At 36.4% G+C, this 16,898-nt stretch overlaps 1 protein-coding gene across 1 annotated transcript in view; it reads right to left on the bottom strand.

Annotated features, from left to right (window-relative positions):
* Positions 1 to 16,898, bottom strand: part of MALRD1 (MAM and LDL receptor class A domain containing 1) — a gene marked incomplete at both ends in the record, with an annotated part of 206,527 nt that overhangs the window by 39,120 nt on the left and 150,509 nt on the right. The window contains 2 exons of the mRNA XM_079538377.1: positions 575 to 700; positions 5,424 to 5,699. Coding sequence (XP_079394503.1) covers positions 575 to 700; positions 5,424 to 5,699 — 402 coding nt within the window. The remainder of the gene's footprint in view (positions 1 to 574; positions 701 to 5,423; positions 5,700 to 16,898) is intronic.

Raw genomic sequence — 16,898 nt, 5'->3', positions numbered from 1 at the left:
CTGCTCTCTGAAAAAAATAGTGGAGGATTTACATAGAAATAAATTATTTCTAGTTTGGGTTCTATATTTTTCTACATTGCTATAATTTCTCAATATATACCTTTTAATAGAAAATATTCTTCATTGAAAATGTATTCTCAATCAAATTTATCAGGTATATATTTTATCTGCATTGTGAAATTGTTAATTTTTAATGTTAGCAAAGACACAATGAACACAATATTTCCAAACAAATTTTGTTCCAGAAACTCAGAAGTGCTGATCTTTCTATTCAAATGGCGAAAATCAAGTGTCCCAGAAGCATATTACAGAGGAATAAAATAAAAACAAAAAAACAACAAATATAATTTCATACCTACGTGAAAGTCCCTTGTGTACATGTTAACTAGGCACGTTATTTTCCATCTTTTCCCTCCCTATTTTTCTGAGTGACACTTTCATAATGCAAATTCACACCCAATATAATCTGATTAACAGAGTGAATTCAGTCTAGTATGTGGGCTGACTCTAGTTTCATTAATAAACCACTGTATTTTAGTGTTGCAAAATGTCACTTTAATAGAAAACTAAGTACCTGAACAGCTGGACTCATCAAGGCTGAAGTCAATGCAGTCTGCAATGCCATTACAACGCTGGGAGACTGCTATGCATTGATTTGTTGACATACATAGCAAAGAACCGTGGAAACACTCTGTAAGGGCTGAAAGGAAAAGTAACATGACAATTATTGTCAGCTGTATTTCCTTTTATCACTGTTTAAAAAAAAACAGAAAACACCAAACAACAACAACAAAAAACTAGCAGAAAACTTTATTTGTACTTTAGTTTATAAACTTGGATCCACGTGACCTTTACAAGCTTTCATCTTCAAAGTCACAAAACTTTGCTATTTAGTGGACAAATAGGTAAACAAACACAGTACACAGATGTTACAGAAGCTAGATTTTCCCATGTTATATTTCTGAAGTAATCATGGGCATATTTGCTTAAACCATAATCAAAGTAAGTTGAAAAAGCACTGAAAACCCATAAGAAACTACCACACAACACATTCAAATCCCAGGCATAACCTAGGAAAAAAAAAATTTAAATAAAAAATAAAAAGTTGACATAGCATAGCTTCCTTTTATTGTGAGGAACCAAATACTAACAGACATTTAGTGAAGAAAAAGTAGAGGAAAGCTGTACTGAAATATCTGAACTTTCACACCTTTTTAATTCCTGGGCATTTAATTGTCTTTTCTAAGTTTGTCCAGAAGAATTATGAGGGGAGAATCTTGATGGAATCACGTAAGCCATAAGGTTCTGAGTATAGGATTATTACTGCGTCACTCATATACATGAAATATGCAGTGGTCCTACATCCTTCTATAGAAGAAAGCATCATTTTATCTAACACAGTGCTCTCTTACACTGCTTTCAACTATTATATTTAAAGGTTTTTGTTTAGCTAGTATGAGCTGAACTCTCTCAATATGAATGCAAATCAGAGGAAATTCTGATTCCACTGAAGTTAGATGTGTTCATAATAAACTGGAGTAAAACCAGAGAAAGAATCTAGAAAAATTTAAAATATCCCAGTGCCTCATCTATATTTCATACTTCTTTCCTGCTCATGGGTTCAAGAGGCAATACACACAGCAGTGAACATCCCAGGTACGATAGCCAAGCTGCTAAAAGCTATATCAGTCCCACTCCTAGATAAAATGTAAATCTCCAGCTTATGTATATCACAAAAATATGCACACTTAAAATGGTGCAGCTCAATTTTATACAGCAGCAATTGGGTCAAATCCTTCCAGCTCTTGCCATTTTTGACACTCATAAATAACTATGAAATTGCTCATGTAAGTAAAGGTTTGTGGGATCAAACATTCTAGTTACATGCACTAACATATGTTAAATTCTGAAGAAAAATCTGGAGAAGAATGTTACTTTGCTTCAAAATTTAATTAATCTTTCTGAGACATTTTAAGTTCTGGCTGATTTTAAACGATCACGGTACTCTTCTATGACTGGAGAAGTCACTACAGAGAAGAGCAAGATAAAAGCAAGAACAACAACAATCTCTTCTTACCGCACTGGACCAAATTGAAGCTCTCACTTGTACAACAGCAAATACTTCATTCTTAATAAATGGAATTCATACTTTGTCACTCAGTCATAGACATACATTTTTCCACTTCCTCCTGTTATGCAAAGAATCTAGATTCTGTTCTATAACTGCCTTTCTCTATATGCTCTCATTCCCTTCACCACACAGTCCGGCCAAATAGGTCTTGGCAAGTATGAAAAATAACAGATTACAGCATCAGTCCAGTCCTGCAGTGCTTCTCATGACCCACACTTGTAGCATAACCTACCATCTATCTCAGGATTTTGTAAGCTAGCCAGAAAATTACTAACAGTCCCATGCCCTCTGTTGCACTTTCATAACCAAATGACAATCTCATACTTATTTCGTGTGTAACAGATCCAAATGCTGGACATTTGCAATTTGGGGCATGATGTTCCAATGGTAATTGGACTAGTTTGGTAAGTGCTCATTTGCACACAGATATCCAGCCCGTAAAAATAATTGTTTGTTCAGATGAGAACTTCAAGAGAAACAAAGTTGTAAATTTTATATAAAACATATTTTTAAACTTAGTAACTCTTCATATGTTCTTTAGACCTTGTACGGGGGCCTGTACTCAAGAGACATCTCAAATGTGGATATAAAGTACTGTTTATGGTTTGTCAAATATACTACAACTAAAACAGATTCAGTTCCTGAATTTTAACTCAGTGAGGGCTGTGGTAAGAAAGTATGCATCTTATTTTTGACATTTTGTTATTATTTCCCCTAGTTCTGGACTCGCTGCTGGACTTAGGCTTGAAGACAAGATAGAAAAATGTTAATTATTTTTAGTTCATTTATAACTTCTGTGGTTTTTAAGTGTTCCTTTACTCTGAGCAAATTTATTGCACTGAGATTTTTATGTACTGACAGAGGGAACCTTCATAGCAATTAATCTGACAAATACTTTGCACAAATCTGGCTTCTAATATTGCTTACTGTTAAGATAGTTGAAAATAACCTCAAGCTTCCCACACCAGTTACTCTTTAACTTTGTGAGGGGTCTTCAAGTGTCTTTGGGATATAAATATTGAAGACAGACAGTAATAACAGCAAAGATATTAAAGTCAAAACATCAGTTTTTCACCTATATTTCATTTTCTATGTTCAAATTAAAATTCTTGTAAGAATAAAAGTATCACAGCCCACTTGAAGTTATATAATTTAATATCTACAAGGTAATTAAAATTTACTATAACTACAGCAGATATATAACTACATAGGACCATTACAGAGAACTGGAAAATAATTGTTCCTTGCTATAAGCACTTGGGTCAAATGCTGCTGCATCTAGTAAAAAAAAAAATAAAATACAAACACCATTGATGTTAATATGTTTATTTTATACCCTTACCACTATGATAAACTAACTTAAAAAATAGATTAAGTAGGTGAGCTAAAGTACTATCCATCACAACAGTGAGAAGAGGGATGCCCAAGTAGAACATAACTGGAAAACAATTCCAGGAATACTTTCATTAAAATTAATTAGCAACAAAATCCACCAGAATAGTACATACAATATACATTAAAAAAAAATACAATACAACTTAACTGCTGAATGAACTCCATGGGAAATTCTGCCTGCACAAACTATGCAGCAAAGCAGTTCTGTGGTAGAGATAGTGGTAGTAGAGAACTGACTAATGCATTTTTTGTTTGCTTTTCTTTGCCCTGGTCTTCTTTGGGGTTTTATACGTAATTTCTGCAGCATGTAGAGATAAATTTATCTGATGCATTCCTGAATTCACTTGCCAGAATATTTTTGGCCATTTATTTTTACACTTACATGAATGAAATTGCTAAAGGACATGGCACATACACAGTGGAAGGTGCCAGTAATTGCTAAATGCATATTTTTAAAAATTAGCAAGAACACTAACACAACAAAAACTCACAGACTGCTGATTAAAATACTATTCTCTGTTCATAACTGCTTAGAAAAAAAAAATAAAAGAATTTCAGGTTTCTCAAAAAATCTGCAGAAAATCTCCCAATCTGTTATTATAATAGTGGACATAGGCTGAAGTTAATAGCAAAGGAATCACTGATTTTACAGATTATGCAAATATTTCAATAAACTAAACAAAAACTGTTAGATATCTCCTTTTCCACTCTCATTTTTCCCCACTGACAAACATGCATGGCATTTCACAAGTTAAAAGTAGACAGCTAGAGATGAAATGCTGTGCTCTCATAATGTACAAATTTTGGTGGGAAGACTGAGTGAGTGACAGTAATCATCTTTTCACTGCTTTCCTTCCAAACCACCACTAACCACTTACATTCTGCTTTGCCCTGCAAACAGTACCTTCATAGGAAAAAAATATGAAATATGTTGCTGCTTTTGCATTCTCATCTCATTGTCAAAACTTACATGTTTGTATAACCAAAACTGAATTTTGGAGTACCAATATGATTACAGATATGAATGAGTTCCCACCTCACTCACAATTCCTCGGTATGCCATAGCTATGGAAAATGTTTGTTCTTTGAGAAGACCAGGACTTAATTTCCCCTCATTCTCTGCGCTTTGCTTAGAAGTCAAAGCAATGAAATGATATCTCAGTTGTTTAGAAGCACTCATTCGCTACTGTGGTCTGGCACTGGGACGTACATGTACTGTGATACAACAGAGCTCTCCAGTTGAGGAAGGATTGAAGAGGCAGGATTGAATGAAGATTAATGAAGTGAGGTGTTTTTGATCTTGGAGGAAATAGAATTTTCACATGTTTTGAAGGCAATCAGGCTTTAAGGCCTCTCACAAAACTGTATCTTCCACCAACAGAACCTCACGTACAGATAGGCTGCAAAGTCTGTGCCAGTTTATATAAAAACATCTTTTTAAAGAAATTTCTTGTGTGCTGGCCTACTTGCACATTCCCTAGTTTTGATCCAAATGATTGAAGAACTATAATTTCTAGCCTACTGGAAACTGATATATTTTTTTCTGATCAGGATGAAAAATAAAATGTTAAAAACTTTTGCAGAATGAAAAGTTTAGGGAAAAATTGTCACTATCATCTATGGAAATAAAAGCAGAAATTCTTTAATTATTAACAGAAATACAAAGCAAACCTTTTCAAGCATTTGTCAAAGTCAATAACCAGAGAACAGAAAAGCATAAACAAAATTACTTGCAAATGTAGAGTGTCTCTCCAGGTAACACATTACAGGCAGTACAATGTCTTGACTAGAGAATGCTGAATTCTTTGCTACTCTTCATTATGTTACTCTTTTTCATGTCACTGTTTTGGGAAAGAAAGTTAGCGTGGCTTTAACAAGTGCAATGAAATTAACTTACGGCATCCAACTTCATCTTCATCAAGCAGGCAGTCAGGTACACCATCACATTTTAGGAGAGCTGGGATGCAGCCTTTGGAAGGACACAGGAATTCTGTTGGTTTGCAGGAGTTTGAAGGCATAGTGCTAGGGGTCAATGTGGGACAATTAATTTCATCACTTCCATCCAAGCAGTCTTCAGCCCCATCACATTTTGCATTGAGAGGCAAACACTGCTGCACATATGCGCATGGGAATTGGTCACTATTGCAAGTTGGAGGCCGTGGTGAAGCTGGTCCTACAAGAAAAAAGTGAAGATCAGAAAGAAATATATATATATTTTTTCCAGTAACCATCTATACTACATCTGAGAGGAACACAGGTGCTACTGGGCAAGACATTGATTTTTAATATAATATGTGTTTTTTTAAAGTAAAATAATAAGTATAAAAGCACAGCTCGAAAGTAGAGTACATAAAAAACACTTTGCTATACCATATTAACTGCTGTATATTCTTGCTGTTCCTTCTAAAGCTCAAATCCAGTATTTGTTTTCATCCTGTTATTGTCTGTGTTATGTCCATATAGAAAGGTTAATACCAAAGTGTTAGGGAAACTTATCTTTTACTCACACAAAGGGTGGTGATGCACTGGATCAGGTTGCCCAGGGAGGTTGTGGATGCCCCATCCCTGGAGGCATTCAAAGCCAGGCTGGATGTGGCTCTGGGCAGCCTGGTCTGGTGGTTGGTGACCCCGCACATAGCAGGGGGGTTGAAACTAGAAGATCATTGCGGTACTTTCCAACCCAGGCCATTCTGTGATTATATGATTCTATATCAGAAAATATTTTGAAATATCTTGACAGCCTTCAAGGTCTTCCTCTACTTGTATACTGAATAGACAAAAAACTTTTCAAAGACTACATAAGTGTAGATCAAGAAGAAACATATTTCCCACAAAGCTATTGTCTACAGTAAGGTCTGAACCCTCATAAAACAATAAAACTTTTTCACGGATATAGTTTATTATCACTCTGATTCTGTAGCTTAGTTTGACTTATTAGATAGTTAAATAATAATAAAAAATAGATTAAATTTTCCAGAGTACATCTAAAAAGAAGACAACAGTAACAACAACAACAATAATAATGACACTTAACTGAAGAAGAAATATTCCCTCTCTGCCTCCCTTCCTTTTGTTTTTCTGGAAAATATACTGGAAAAGAACTCTGTGGTCATTTACACAAATTAATTGGAGACATTTAAGCTTCCATTTATTCCTATCAAAACTACAGCAACTGAATTTTACTAACAGAAACATCAGAACTACTTATGAAAGCTGAATTTTAAGAAGCTGGTTGCGTTAATACAATGTTCTTCACACCACCAGTGTCCCCCAGGGGAGCAAAGTTAAGGAGTCTTGCAAATTGATGTGCAGAGAAAAGAAAAATCTATGTGATTTCACTTCTGCATTTAATCATTTTCTAGGTCCATTTACATCAGACAGATTAAGAAAATAATGAATATTGTGATTGTTGCAGACAGGAAGGACCATCTAGTGTTACCACATCTGCAAAAGGTGGTAGTTTTCCTATTGGCAGCCTGAAGCAGAGCAGATCAAGTGAAACAGTTCATGGTGGGTTTTAGAATGCCTTCAGAGAAAGTGCAAGCATTACTCCCTAACTTCAGAAGTCAAATGTTAAATCTTCATGAAGGCATGGCACACTGTAAGGGAATACATGGATTTTTGCATTACTTTGCTATTTTCAATGCACTGGGCATCAGAGTCTGATTGTGGCTGTTTTTATAATACCTATGTCACAAATATCAATAGGATTTGGTTCAAAGAAAAACTGCTACTACATTCAGACAAAACGTATACGTAATATTAGTTTATGATCTGGTCACTCGCAAAACAGTTACAAGGAAGAAGAGCTCAAACCCTGTCTATCCTTGACCCTTACTACCTTAGCAATCTTTGACCTTCATGTGGACTGACTTCAAGACAGATAATCATAAGTGTAAGCCTCATGCAAAACAATATTCCTGACATCATTTATATTGTTAGTGATGTTAAATATTTTCATGCTGTCAAAACAGATGTATTCCATATATTGTTTATAATCTCCACAAAAAACAATAATGTATTTCGGCACAGTAAAAATAATAACCTAGTATATACTTTTTTTTTTTTTTTTTTTTTTTTTGGCTTGTTAGTATTCAGAATTAAATCACAAATCTACTAAAAACATATACTTTTAAAAGGGATTGAAAGGATTTTGTTTGTGTGATATATTGCTATAAACTTATTATTCTCACTTTCACTTATTCTACTTCAAAATTTGTATATAAGGCCATGACTCTGCCATGATATCAGGAAAACATACGGAAAGTCACTGGGAGAAGGTATTTACTTCTGTATTGATGAAAACTTGCAGTATTAAATATAGAACCAATCTTTATTAAAAATGAATCCTTTTACGATTTTATTTTGCTCTTGAAAAAAATAAGTTATTAAATTAGATAACATTATTTTCCTTCTGTTATTACGACCCCTTTTCCTTGTAACTCCTACAAGGTACTTAAGTTGTGAAAATGACTTATCCTGCAGTCAGTTCCACTAAGGGATGCACTTCTGCAGTTGTACAGCATGGTTTCGATTTGTCTATGTTGTTGCACAGTGGAAATTAACCACACATAATTTCCTAGGAAATTGCAATTAAAATTGCAACTACACTGTTACTACATTTGTCCTTCCTATAGTCACTTGATGTGGGAAAAATAGCATTTGTAGCATATCTGTGAAGATTTTTACCTCACTTTCATTCCCCTCATCCCCTGTATCTAACGTATTAATGATACATTTGCTAGTAAATAGTTGCCTGATTTTGTTCTGCAATAAAATTTGAAATCTATTTTTAATTCAATAATACATAAACACACTGCTATGAGTCTTGCATGCTAAATTGTCTTCAGGCTTTGTAGCACTGATTGTTTTAGCCTTATGGTTCCAATCTCAGAAAGTGCTTATGCATGCACGTGATCCTATTTTAAATTCAGTAATTAAGCAAATACTTGGGCGCTTTAATAAATCAGGGATTATTTTTTTTGTACGATGATTTTCAATTGTTGTTAGAAAATAATGCATAGAAACAAGTTCTTCCTGACTTGCATACAAATTATTTTAGAGTGTATGGAATTCACCAAGAGCAGTGAAGACGTCTCCAATTTGTGACAGAGATTAATTGAAGAGGAAGGCTAACTGGAGGTCTTGTTAACTCTGTTTTATGTTTTCAGTACATTAAGAAAAACCCAAAGCAAAACACTGAATTTAGATCAGGACAATAAATAATTTGGAAACATATGTCAAAGGCCTTAAGAATATCATCTTGCATAATAACTCACATTTAAGTATTTAAATTCAATATCTGCTTGGTTTCAGATGCAATACAAAGACTATACACTGGATGACATTTCTTAAATGATTGCAATTTCCATGATCTGCAAAATCTACTCCTCATTTCAATCTAGTTTCTTTACATAAAGCAGGATATAATTTTTCTTCTTAATTATAAATTAACCGTCTGCTAAAAAATTTTGAAAACTTATAAAATATTGATTTATATATATCTGTTAAAACTGACTAATTGGAATATGCAAATCTAAAAAAATCATTAATAACAAACTGAAAAGAAATCACAAGCAACATATCGTTAACGCAAAACTAATTAGTTACATTTAAAGCTGCTATGTAACTGTTTATATTAGGCTCATCATTGCATATGTACTGCTGGCATATTTCATTCTTAACAGTGGCACTATTTATTCTGTTTCCTTGTTCACTAGGGAGAACTAAACTAAAACGTTACAATGTTGACATTGCAGTGTGGTTGCAAGGAAAAATGAGCTGATGGTAATGTAAGAAATATCTTCCATGGTCATGAGCTGCGCAAGGGTGTACTCACCTTTCTCAGCCTTAAAATCTAACTTTAAACTTCTGTACGTGTTTGAATAGTATACCCACTCTACAGATATATATGATGAGGTTTGTGTAAACAGTAGACAAAGAGATACCACTCTACCAGCATCCTTGCACTTTGAAGAGAAAATGGGTAGCTGTGCATGGTGGTTTCTTACTGATAACTAACTCAAATCCAACACAGCATTCTCTCACTCCCCTTCCTCAAAGAAACTGAGGAAGAAAATACAATGTAAAAGGGCTCACAGGTTGAGACAATGACAGGAAGATCACGCACTGATTGCTGTCATGGGCAAAACAGATTCAGGGAGACTAATATAATTTATTGTCTGACACCAAGAGAACAGAGCACTGAGAAAAATATAAGCAAACTAACACTAACACCTTCCTCTTATCCATTGTCTTCTACCTTCTCACTACAAGGGGCAGAAGAAATGCGGAATGGGGCTGCAACCAGTCCATAACACTTTGTCTCTGCTACTCTGTTGTGAACTCTCTGCCCCTGCTACATATGGGGTCCCTCCTATGCAATCCTGTCTTTCCTGTACCGATCCTGTGTGGGCTTCCCATAGTCTGCATCTCTTCAGGCACTGCTCCAGCACTGCGCCACAGGCAGACACTCCCCCAACCCTCCTGCCACACTGTCAGCTGCTCCCCACAGGCTGCAGCTCCAGCCTGAGGCTGCTCCTACAGAGGCTGTCCTGAACCTCCTTCAGACACATCCTCTGCTGCTCTGTGGGCTCCTCCATGGCTGCATTGGAGATCTGCTTCTTGTGGTGCCTGCTCCTCCATGGGCCTCTCCCAGGCTTTAGGGAACTTCTGCACTGTACCTGGAGCAGCTCCTACCCTCTTTCTGCACAGACCTTGGTACCTGCAAGGATGTTCTCAGTTATTCAATCCTCTCTCCAGCTTCTTTGTGCAGCAGTTTTTCCCTTCGTTAAATCTGCACTCCTAGAGGCACAAACAGCATTGCTCTTGGCTTAGATCTGGCAGTAGTTAGACACTTTTGGAGCTCTGGCTCTTATCTGACACAGGGCAGCTTTTGGGCTCTGCTTACAAAGACAACCCCTGCTGCTCCCCTCTAATGAAAACTTGCCATGCAAGCCCAGTACACTAAGATGGATATAAAAACTAAAAATCTCATACCAAATTTTGTATGTACTGCTTCATGAAGTGTAATAACTACAGCTGCGTATTCCTGTCTTTCATTGTTATCAGATAAAATGGGTGATTTTACAGATGTTTTTATTTCAATGTGTTAATCACCAAAACATCTGTTATACTACATCGAGTTCAGGAACTGACGATTTAGAAATAAGGAGCCTATACTGTATGAAGAGTCTTTAATGAGTGAAGTGCTCATGGTCTGCAACACAGTTATATATTTGTGGAATGTGGATTTATTAAAAACAATGAAATGTTTTACCAACTTTCTGTATGCAGATGAAGATTTTCTGTGTGCAGATGCTCTGTTACACAGTTCTTTTTGTGGACCATGTTGTGTGACTGGGCACACAGCATTGAGCCTGTTTCCTGACAGCATGCCAGGTTTTACCACATGCCATATGAGTCCAGCCACTGGAGATAGTGTAGCCTCTATTACCCAAAGGATAATATAATACAAATATTTGTATATCATAGTTATTAGTACAGTCAGAGACAAACAAGAATGCTTATCTTACATGAAACAAGATCTCCACGCCATGCATTTCTTTTCTGCCTGCCTTGTTCAGATGCCAAGATCTCTAGTGCAGGTAGGTCTCCGTAAATATTTATACACCATCTATGACAGTGAATTCTAATTAAGACTAGTAGCCAATGGCATTAAAATCAACACCAGAAAGCATGAAATAATGTTACCACATGCTATTATGCAGCATTAGTTCCGTTGTATCAGACTTTGCTTTAAAGTCCATTTAGGTAAATTGAAAGACTTATTGATTTTAATGGGCCTGCATCAGACCCTTGAGAACTAACAACCTGTCTGATACATTTGCATAAGTAATTTACCTACTAAATCTAACAAAAACTGAGGACATACTAACCATAGCTAGAAGAGTCAAAAATAAACTCCTCCAATAGTTTCCATTAGATGAGAGTATAAATTAATTACAGGTCCAATCCAGTGCATTAATGAAGTAGAAATCAGTGGTAATCTTTGCTTTCACTTCAGCGCACATTGGATCAGAGCATAAAATCAGCCCATTCAGTGTCTACAGGGAAATAACCTTGTTTAAAAAATTCATTGCACTGAACTTACTCAAATACTACTACAGGTTATCTGTGAGTGTTTATTTGTGCCAGTAAAGCTTCTGCTAGAAAATAAAATGTAACATCAAAGCTTGTATAAAGACAAAAAGAAAAGGTAAAAGATTTAGTGCAGAGAAAAGAGAATCAGGAATCAGGACAGATTCAGAATCATAGATGGGTTGATAACACAATGCCATGTTAACTCTTTTATTTCTCAGCTTAACTTATAATGAAAGGTAATTTGTACAGGTCCAAATTTAGCATCATCTGAGAGGAGCATCCTGGTAAGCTCTGCCTAATTTGATAAATCTCAGCTTGTGGTTAAATCTTGTTGAAGAGAAAGCCAAGTCTTACCTAATAAAGAATCTGAAGATTTTCTTCTCTCCAATGTAGTGCAATGATTATTTTTTTTCCCCAAAATTATTTCTCTATCCCACTTAGAAAATACATTGAGTTTTATGAACAAAGTAAGCAAGGTAAAGCGTCATCTCTGTGATTGAAGCCCTTTTTTTTGTTGCTGTTGTTTGGTGTAAACAGATGGGTTTGGGAGACTCATAATTAATGAGACAATTCTCATACACTATTAATAAATCCGAAGACTTTTATTTCCCAAAAGGCATCTAGTTTGAATCAGAAGATTTCAATATTCTGTGCAGAGAAACACTGAAAGGCAGAGAGAAATAAAAAGTTTTAAGCCAATATATTATATTTATTTATGCACAATATAACTCCATTCAACATTTGACGCTAATTATGCTAGTTTATGCACTCTATCTCACATTAGAAGTATTCCCTGTTTCCCTTCCTGTGAAATCAGCAAAACTTGTGGCTTCACTGTCAGATAAGTGCACTGAAAGATACTGAATCAGGCTGAAGAATCTCCCTGAGGTGTTAAACTCTGAGTCATAATTTCTTTTCTTTATAAATGCAGAAATGTCCTATCTCTGCCAAGCAAAGGGGATATATAAGACATTCTGATTTGTTTCAGGGAGAGACTAACTAGAGAAACTATTCACAAATACCCCCAAGCTCTCTATCACTTCCTTGCTTCCCTCTTCCCCTCCTTTGTTTATAGAGGCATACTTCCCCTGAGTCATATCTCACCCTTGAGGAGGGAGAATCCCTGAGCTCTCAACTTGCTTAACTACAAGCATGAGCAGACAAGCTAACAATGATTCTCTTGGCTCTGCAACTTAGAGAATTCAGTTAAATGTCCTCTACAGAGCTTTTCCCCATGATCTGATGTTGTACTATGTGCAGTTCAAGCACTTAACCATTCCAGAATGTCTCATGTTCACACTTGGGGATGTTCAATTTCAGAGACAGATCATAAAATCCCTTTAAGCCTTTGGCAGAATCTATCACATCACACACAATGCACACATGTAGAACCATCAGCAAAACCTTTCAGGCTGTTAGATAAAGGTATGAATTATAGGCCTTTCTTATAAGACCTAGTGAAATGAGATCTACATGAAGTGCCACAGTGCTTTACTACGTTTAATGAAGAACTCTTAGGAGCAATCTGCATTCTGCTGTGTTTTTGTTATGAACATTCATCTGAGACGGTTTCTGTTAAAAAGATGTCTGTGGTAAAGTCCATTTCCTTTCAGCTTGAAATAAGAAAATGCTCTGCTGTTCCTGCCCTTTGGGATCCTCTCCTCTTTACTCTTTTGGGTAAACACAGATATTAGGCAATGCCTAATTCTGCTTTTCTTAGGAGGTCAGTGGAAATTATTTTTGTTCTGAAGGAACTTCAGGACTAGGTCTGTCAGACACACATCTTCTGTGACACCTGAAACTACAATATAGAGAAGTCTTGAAGAAATTCTAAGAGACAGAAGAGTGAATCATCAATACTTAAATACTGCTTTTATAGTTTTCAAGGCCTATAAGAGAAAACACTGAACAGCTATTCTGCTTGTGAAGATAAACTTAGATTCACACAAGCATCAGAATATATTTTGTTTGTACTAAAAAATTTGCTGGTATTAAGATGGGAATTTCAATTTTCAAGGGTAAAAAAAGCAGTGAATCACTATGCTGAACCTACATGTGGCTTGGGGAAACAGTCAGAAATGGCTGGCAGTGGGGAACGCATCATGGGAATGAATGCTCACTGCTCTCCCAGGCATCCACAAATGGGCACTGCTGGAGGCACATTATACAAGATGGATCTTTTTCTTGCCATGGTTAATCTGAAATTCTAAGTTTAACTGTACTAAATGTTGTGATTTTTGTCACTTCCTTTATCATGGAACTTCTTTGCAATATTAGCTCCTCTGGAAAGTAGGAAAGATCATCTGCAGGAGTAGATCAACTGTAGAGAAACAACACAGAGTTTTGTGCAATTCTGCCATGATCAGACGACACAGAGGCAATGTATCCTATTTGTGTTTGCTTACTTCAAGCAGTACTATTTAGAAGTTCACAGAGAGATGTTAAGGAGGGGCTAGCAGGGTTAGTGCAGAACTTCACCACATGACAGGTTGCAGCAGAAGTCAGTGATGATCACCATGAGGCATACCTTCTACCAATATACAATCTCCATAAGCAAAAATAATTTTTGCTTGGATGATCTCTGGAGTAGAGTACTGTTGGGAAATATAAAAACTTCACACACTATATCAGAAAAAAAGAGTGGTCTTTGAAATGTGATAAGACTACCTTTCCTTTAGCAGTTAATTCTGAACCAAGTTAGATTTTGTGCCACTGGCAGCTGGCACTGCAGCTTCCTCCATGCATGAGCATCAGCTAGAAGTTACTTCTGTAGTAAGCCAGGGACTAGTTTGATCACTCTTTGTTCAAACATTCAGAAATATTCTTGAATGTGAAGAAACTGTCCTGTCTAATGAGGGTTGACTACTTAAAAACAAATAAAAATCTCAGCTGAATTAGAGCTGCTGGTAATGCTTTATTGCTTAGAGCTCCCAACCAGATAAATTGTGATTGCTTCTGTTTAGAACATGTTGCCTCAGGAAACCCAAAGTAATTAAAGAACAGCTGAAAAATAATAATGCAGTGAGAGGAAAAAATATTCAGGAGCAAAGTTACCTCCTGAAAGAAAGAACATTACAGAAAACCTGTACTGCAGGTATACACACTTTTCTCTGAACTAAGTCTCTGAATAAACAGGAGGAACAAAAATCAAAGCAGGTCTGGCAGTGTAGTAGATAAACGTACCCACCAATTCTGTTAAAGCAAAATATTCTTGCTCAAATATCTGCAAGAACGGTATACTGAACTTTCTCTTTACACAGCACTGATTTCATACTATTTGTAGGTAATATTTTCAAATTTCACTGTCTCAATTTTTAAGTTATCAGTGAAAAATAGCATTTTGTCCAGAGCAGCTACATTTTGTTAGGCACTTGATTAAAGTGTCAGAGTTCAGCTCTTCTTCCTAAAGTAACTAAGGTTTATTTAATTATGCAGTTTTTCTGAAGTTCTTTTGCCTCTTTGCAAGCACAGACTGGGTGCACCCACCCTAGGGTGCAGACTAGGATAGGACTTTTCATAAAGCAATATGAAACTGCTAGAGAAACAAAAAGTCAAAACACAAGTAAGTAATATCTAGATATTATTTCTGATCTGTGGAGGAGACGATACATCAAGTCACAAACTCATCAGGAGATTGCCTTTGATTTTCTTAGAAATGTAGAAATACACAGCTGGTGCAACAGAAAAAGTGACTAACACTGGAGGAGGCTGGACAAATGGATAGTAGGAGGAACTGGCAGAATTGTCAGGGTGCATGCATAGCTGTGGACTGGTTGGCAGAGGTAGAGAATGTGTGAGGAACGTGGAATTAGGATGTCTGAAAGTCAGTCTGTCAGCAAGACAGGCTGAGTGAGGAGCTGAATTAATAGAATTTGGAATTGTGGAAGCATTAGGAGAATGTATGGGATATGTAATGTAAGCTACAGGTTACACACAGAGGTATAGAGAAAATGATGTAAGGATAGAAGGCTTTGAACTGAAAGGAGTGGAAGATGATATTCAGCATAGTATGCAAAAGAGATGTAATGTGATAAGAACAAAAAACCACGACAAAATCATTCTTCAATCAATGTTTTGCAAATTATATTTTTCTAGTCATCATTAAATGCTTATTCCTTTATCTGAATCATAGAATCACAGAATTACTAAGGTTGGAAAAGATCCATAAGATCATCTGGTCCAACCATCCACCTATCACCAATAGTTCTCACTAAACCATGTGCCTCAAACACAATGTCCAAACGTTCCTCGAACAACTCCAGTGTTGGTAACTCCACCAGCTCCCTGGGCAGGCCATTCCAGCACTTGACCACTCTTTCTGAAAAGCATTATTTCCTAACATCCAGTCTGAATCTCCTCTGGCACAGCGTGATACCACTCCCTCTAGTCCTATCACTAGGGATGCAAGAGAAGCTGAATCCCAGCTCACTACAACCTCCCTTCAGGTAGTTACAGAGAACAATAAGGTCTCCCCTGAACCTCCTCCTCTCCAGCTCCCTCAGCTGCTCTCACAAGGCTCTCATAAATGCTCCAGACCCCTCACCAGCTTTGTTGCCCTTCTCTGGATATGCTCCAGGGCCCTGATGTCATGCTTGCAAGTGAGAGGCCCAAAACTGAACACAGTACTTGAGGTGCAGCCTCACCAGTGCTGATTACAGAGGTAGAATTACTTCCCTGCTCCTGCTAGCAACACCATTTCTGATACAAGCCAGGATGCTGTTGGCTTTCTTGTCCACCTGGGACAAGGTGGCACACCATCAACTGATGTTCAGCCGAGCCCGAGGTCTGTTTCCTCTACACAGTCTTCCAGCCACTCTACCCCAGTCCTGTAATGTTGCCTGGGGTAGGAATACATACTTGTTCATAATAAATTAGCAAAGATCCATAAAAAATAGAAATTTGATTTATATACACTGTTGAAATAGAAGCCAAGGGCTTGTTAATCCCAAGTACTCAAAATATATTATTTCAAAATTTCTACTTTGTTATATTACACATGTAAATGACTAAATATATCTTAAGGTACAATTTGAAAAGGGTATTAACATGACGAGCACTTGTTTATGTACATGGTTGCAGTTCATTATAATACATTCCAAAACAGTATTTTCCTTAGCTAGCCTACTGGTTGGAAAATCAAATTTTTTTTCAGATTGAGATCTAAGTAAATGCACCTACTTGAATATATATTTCACTTCTTGTTTTAATCTCTGTGGGGTTAGTTCTTCAAGGAGCTGCTTAATCATCAAAATTAACAAAGCAGTGCACT

Source organism: Tetrao urogallus (assembly GCF_951394365.1).
Source record: "Tetrao urogallus genome assembly, chromosome: 7".
Taxonomy (NCBI): Eukaryota; Metazoa; Chordata; class Aves; order Galliformes; family Phasianidae; genus Tetrao; species Tetrao urogallus.
This window is presented reverse-complemented; position numbering and strand designations above follow the sequence as displayed.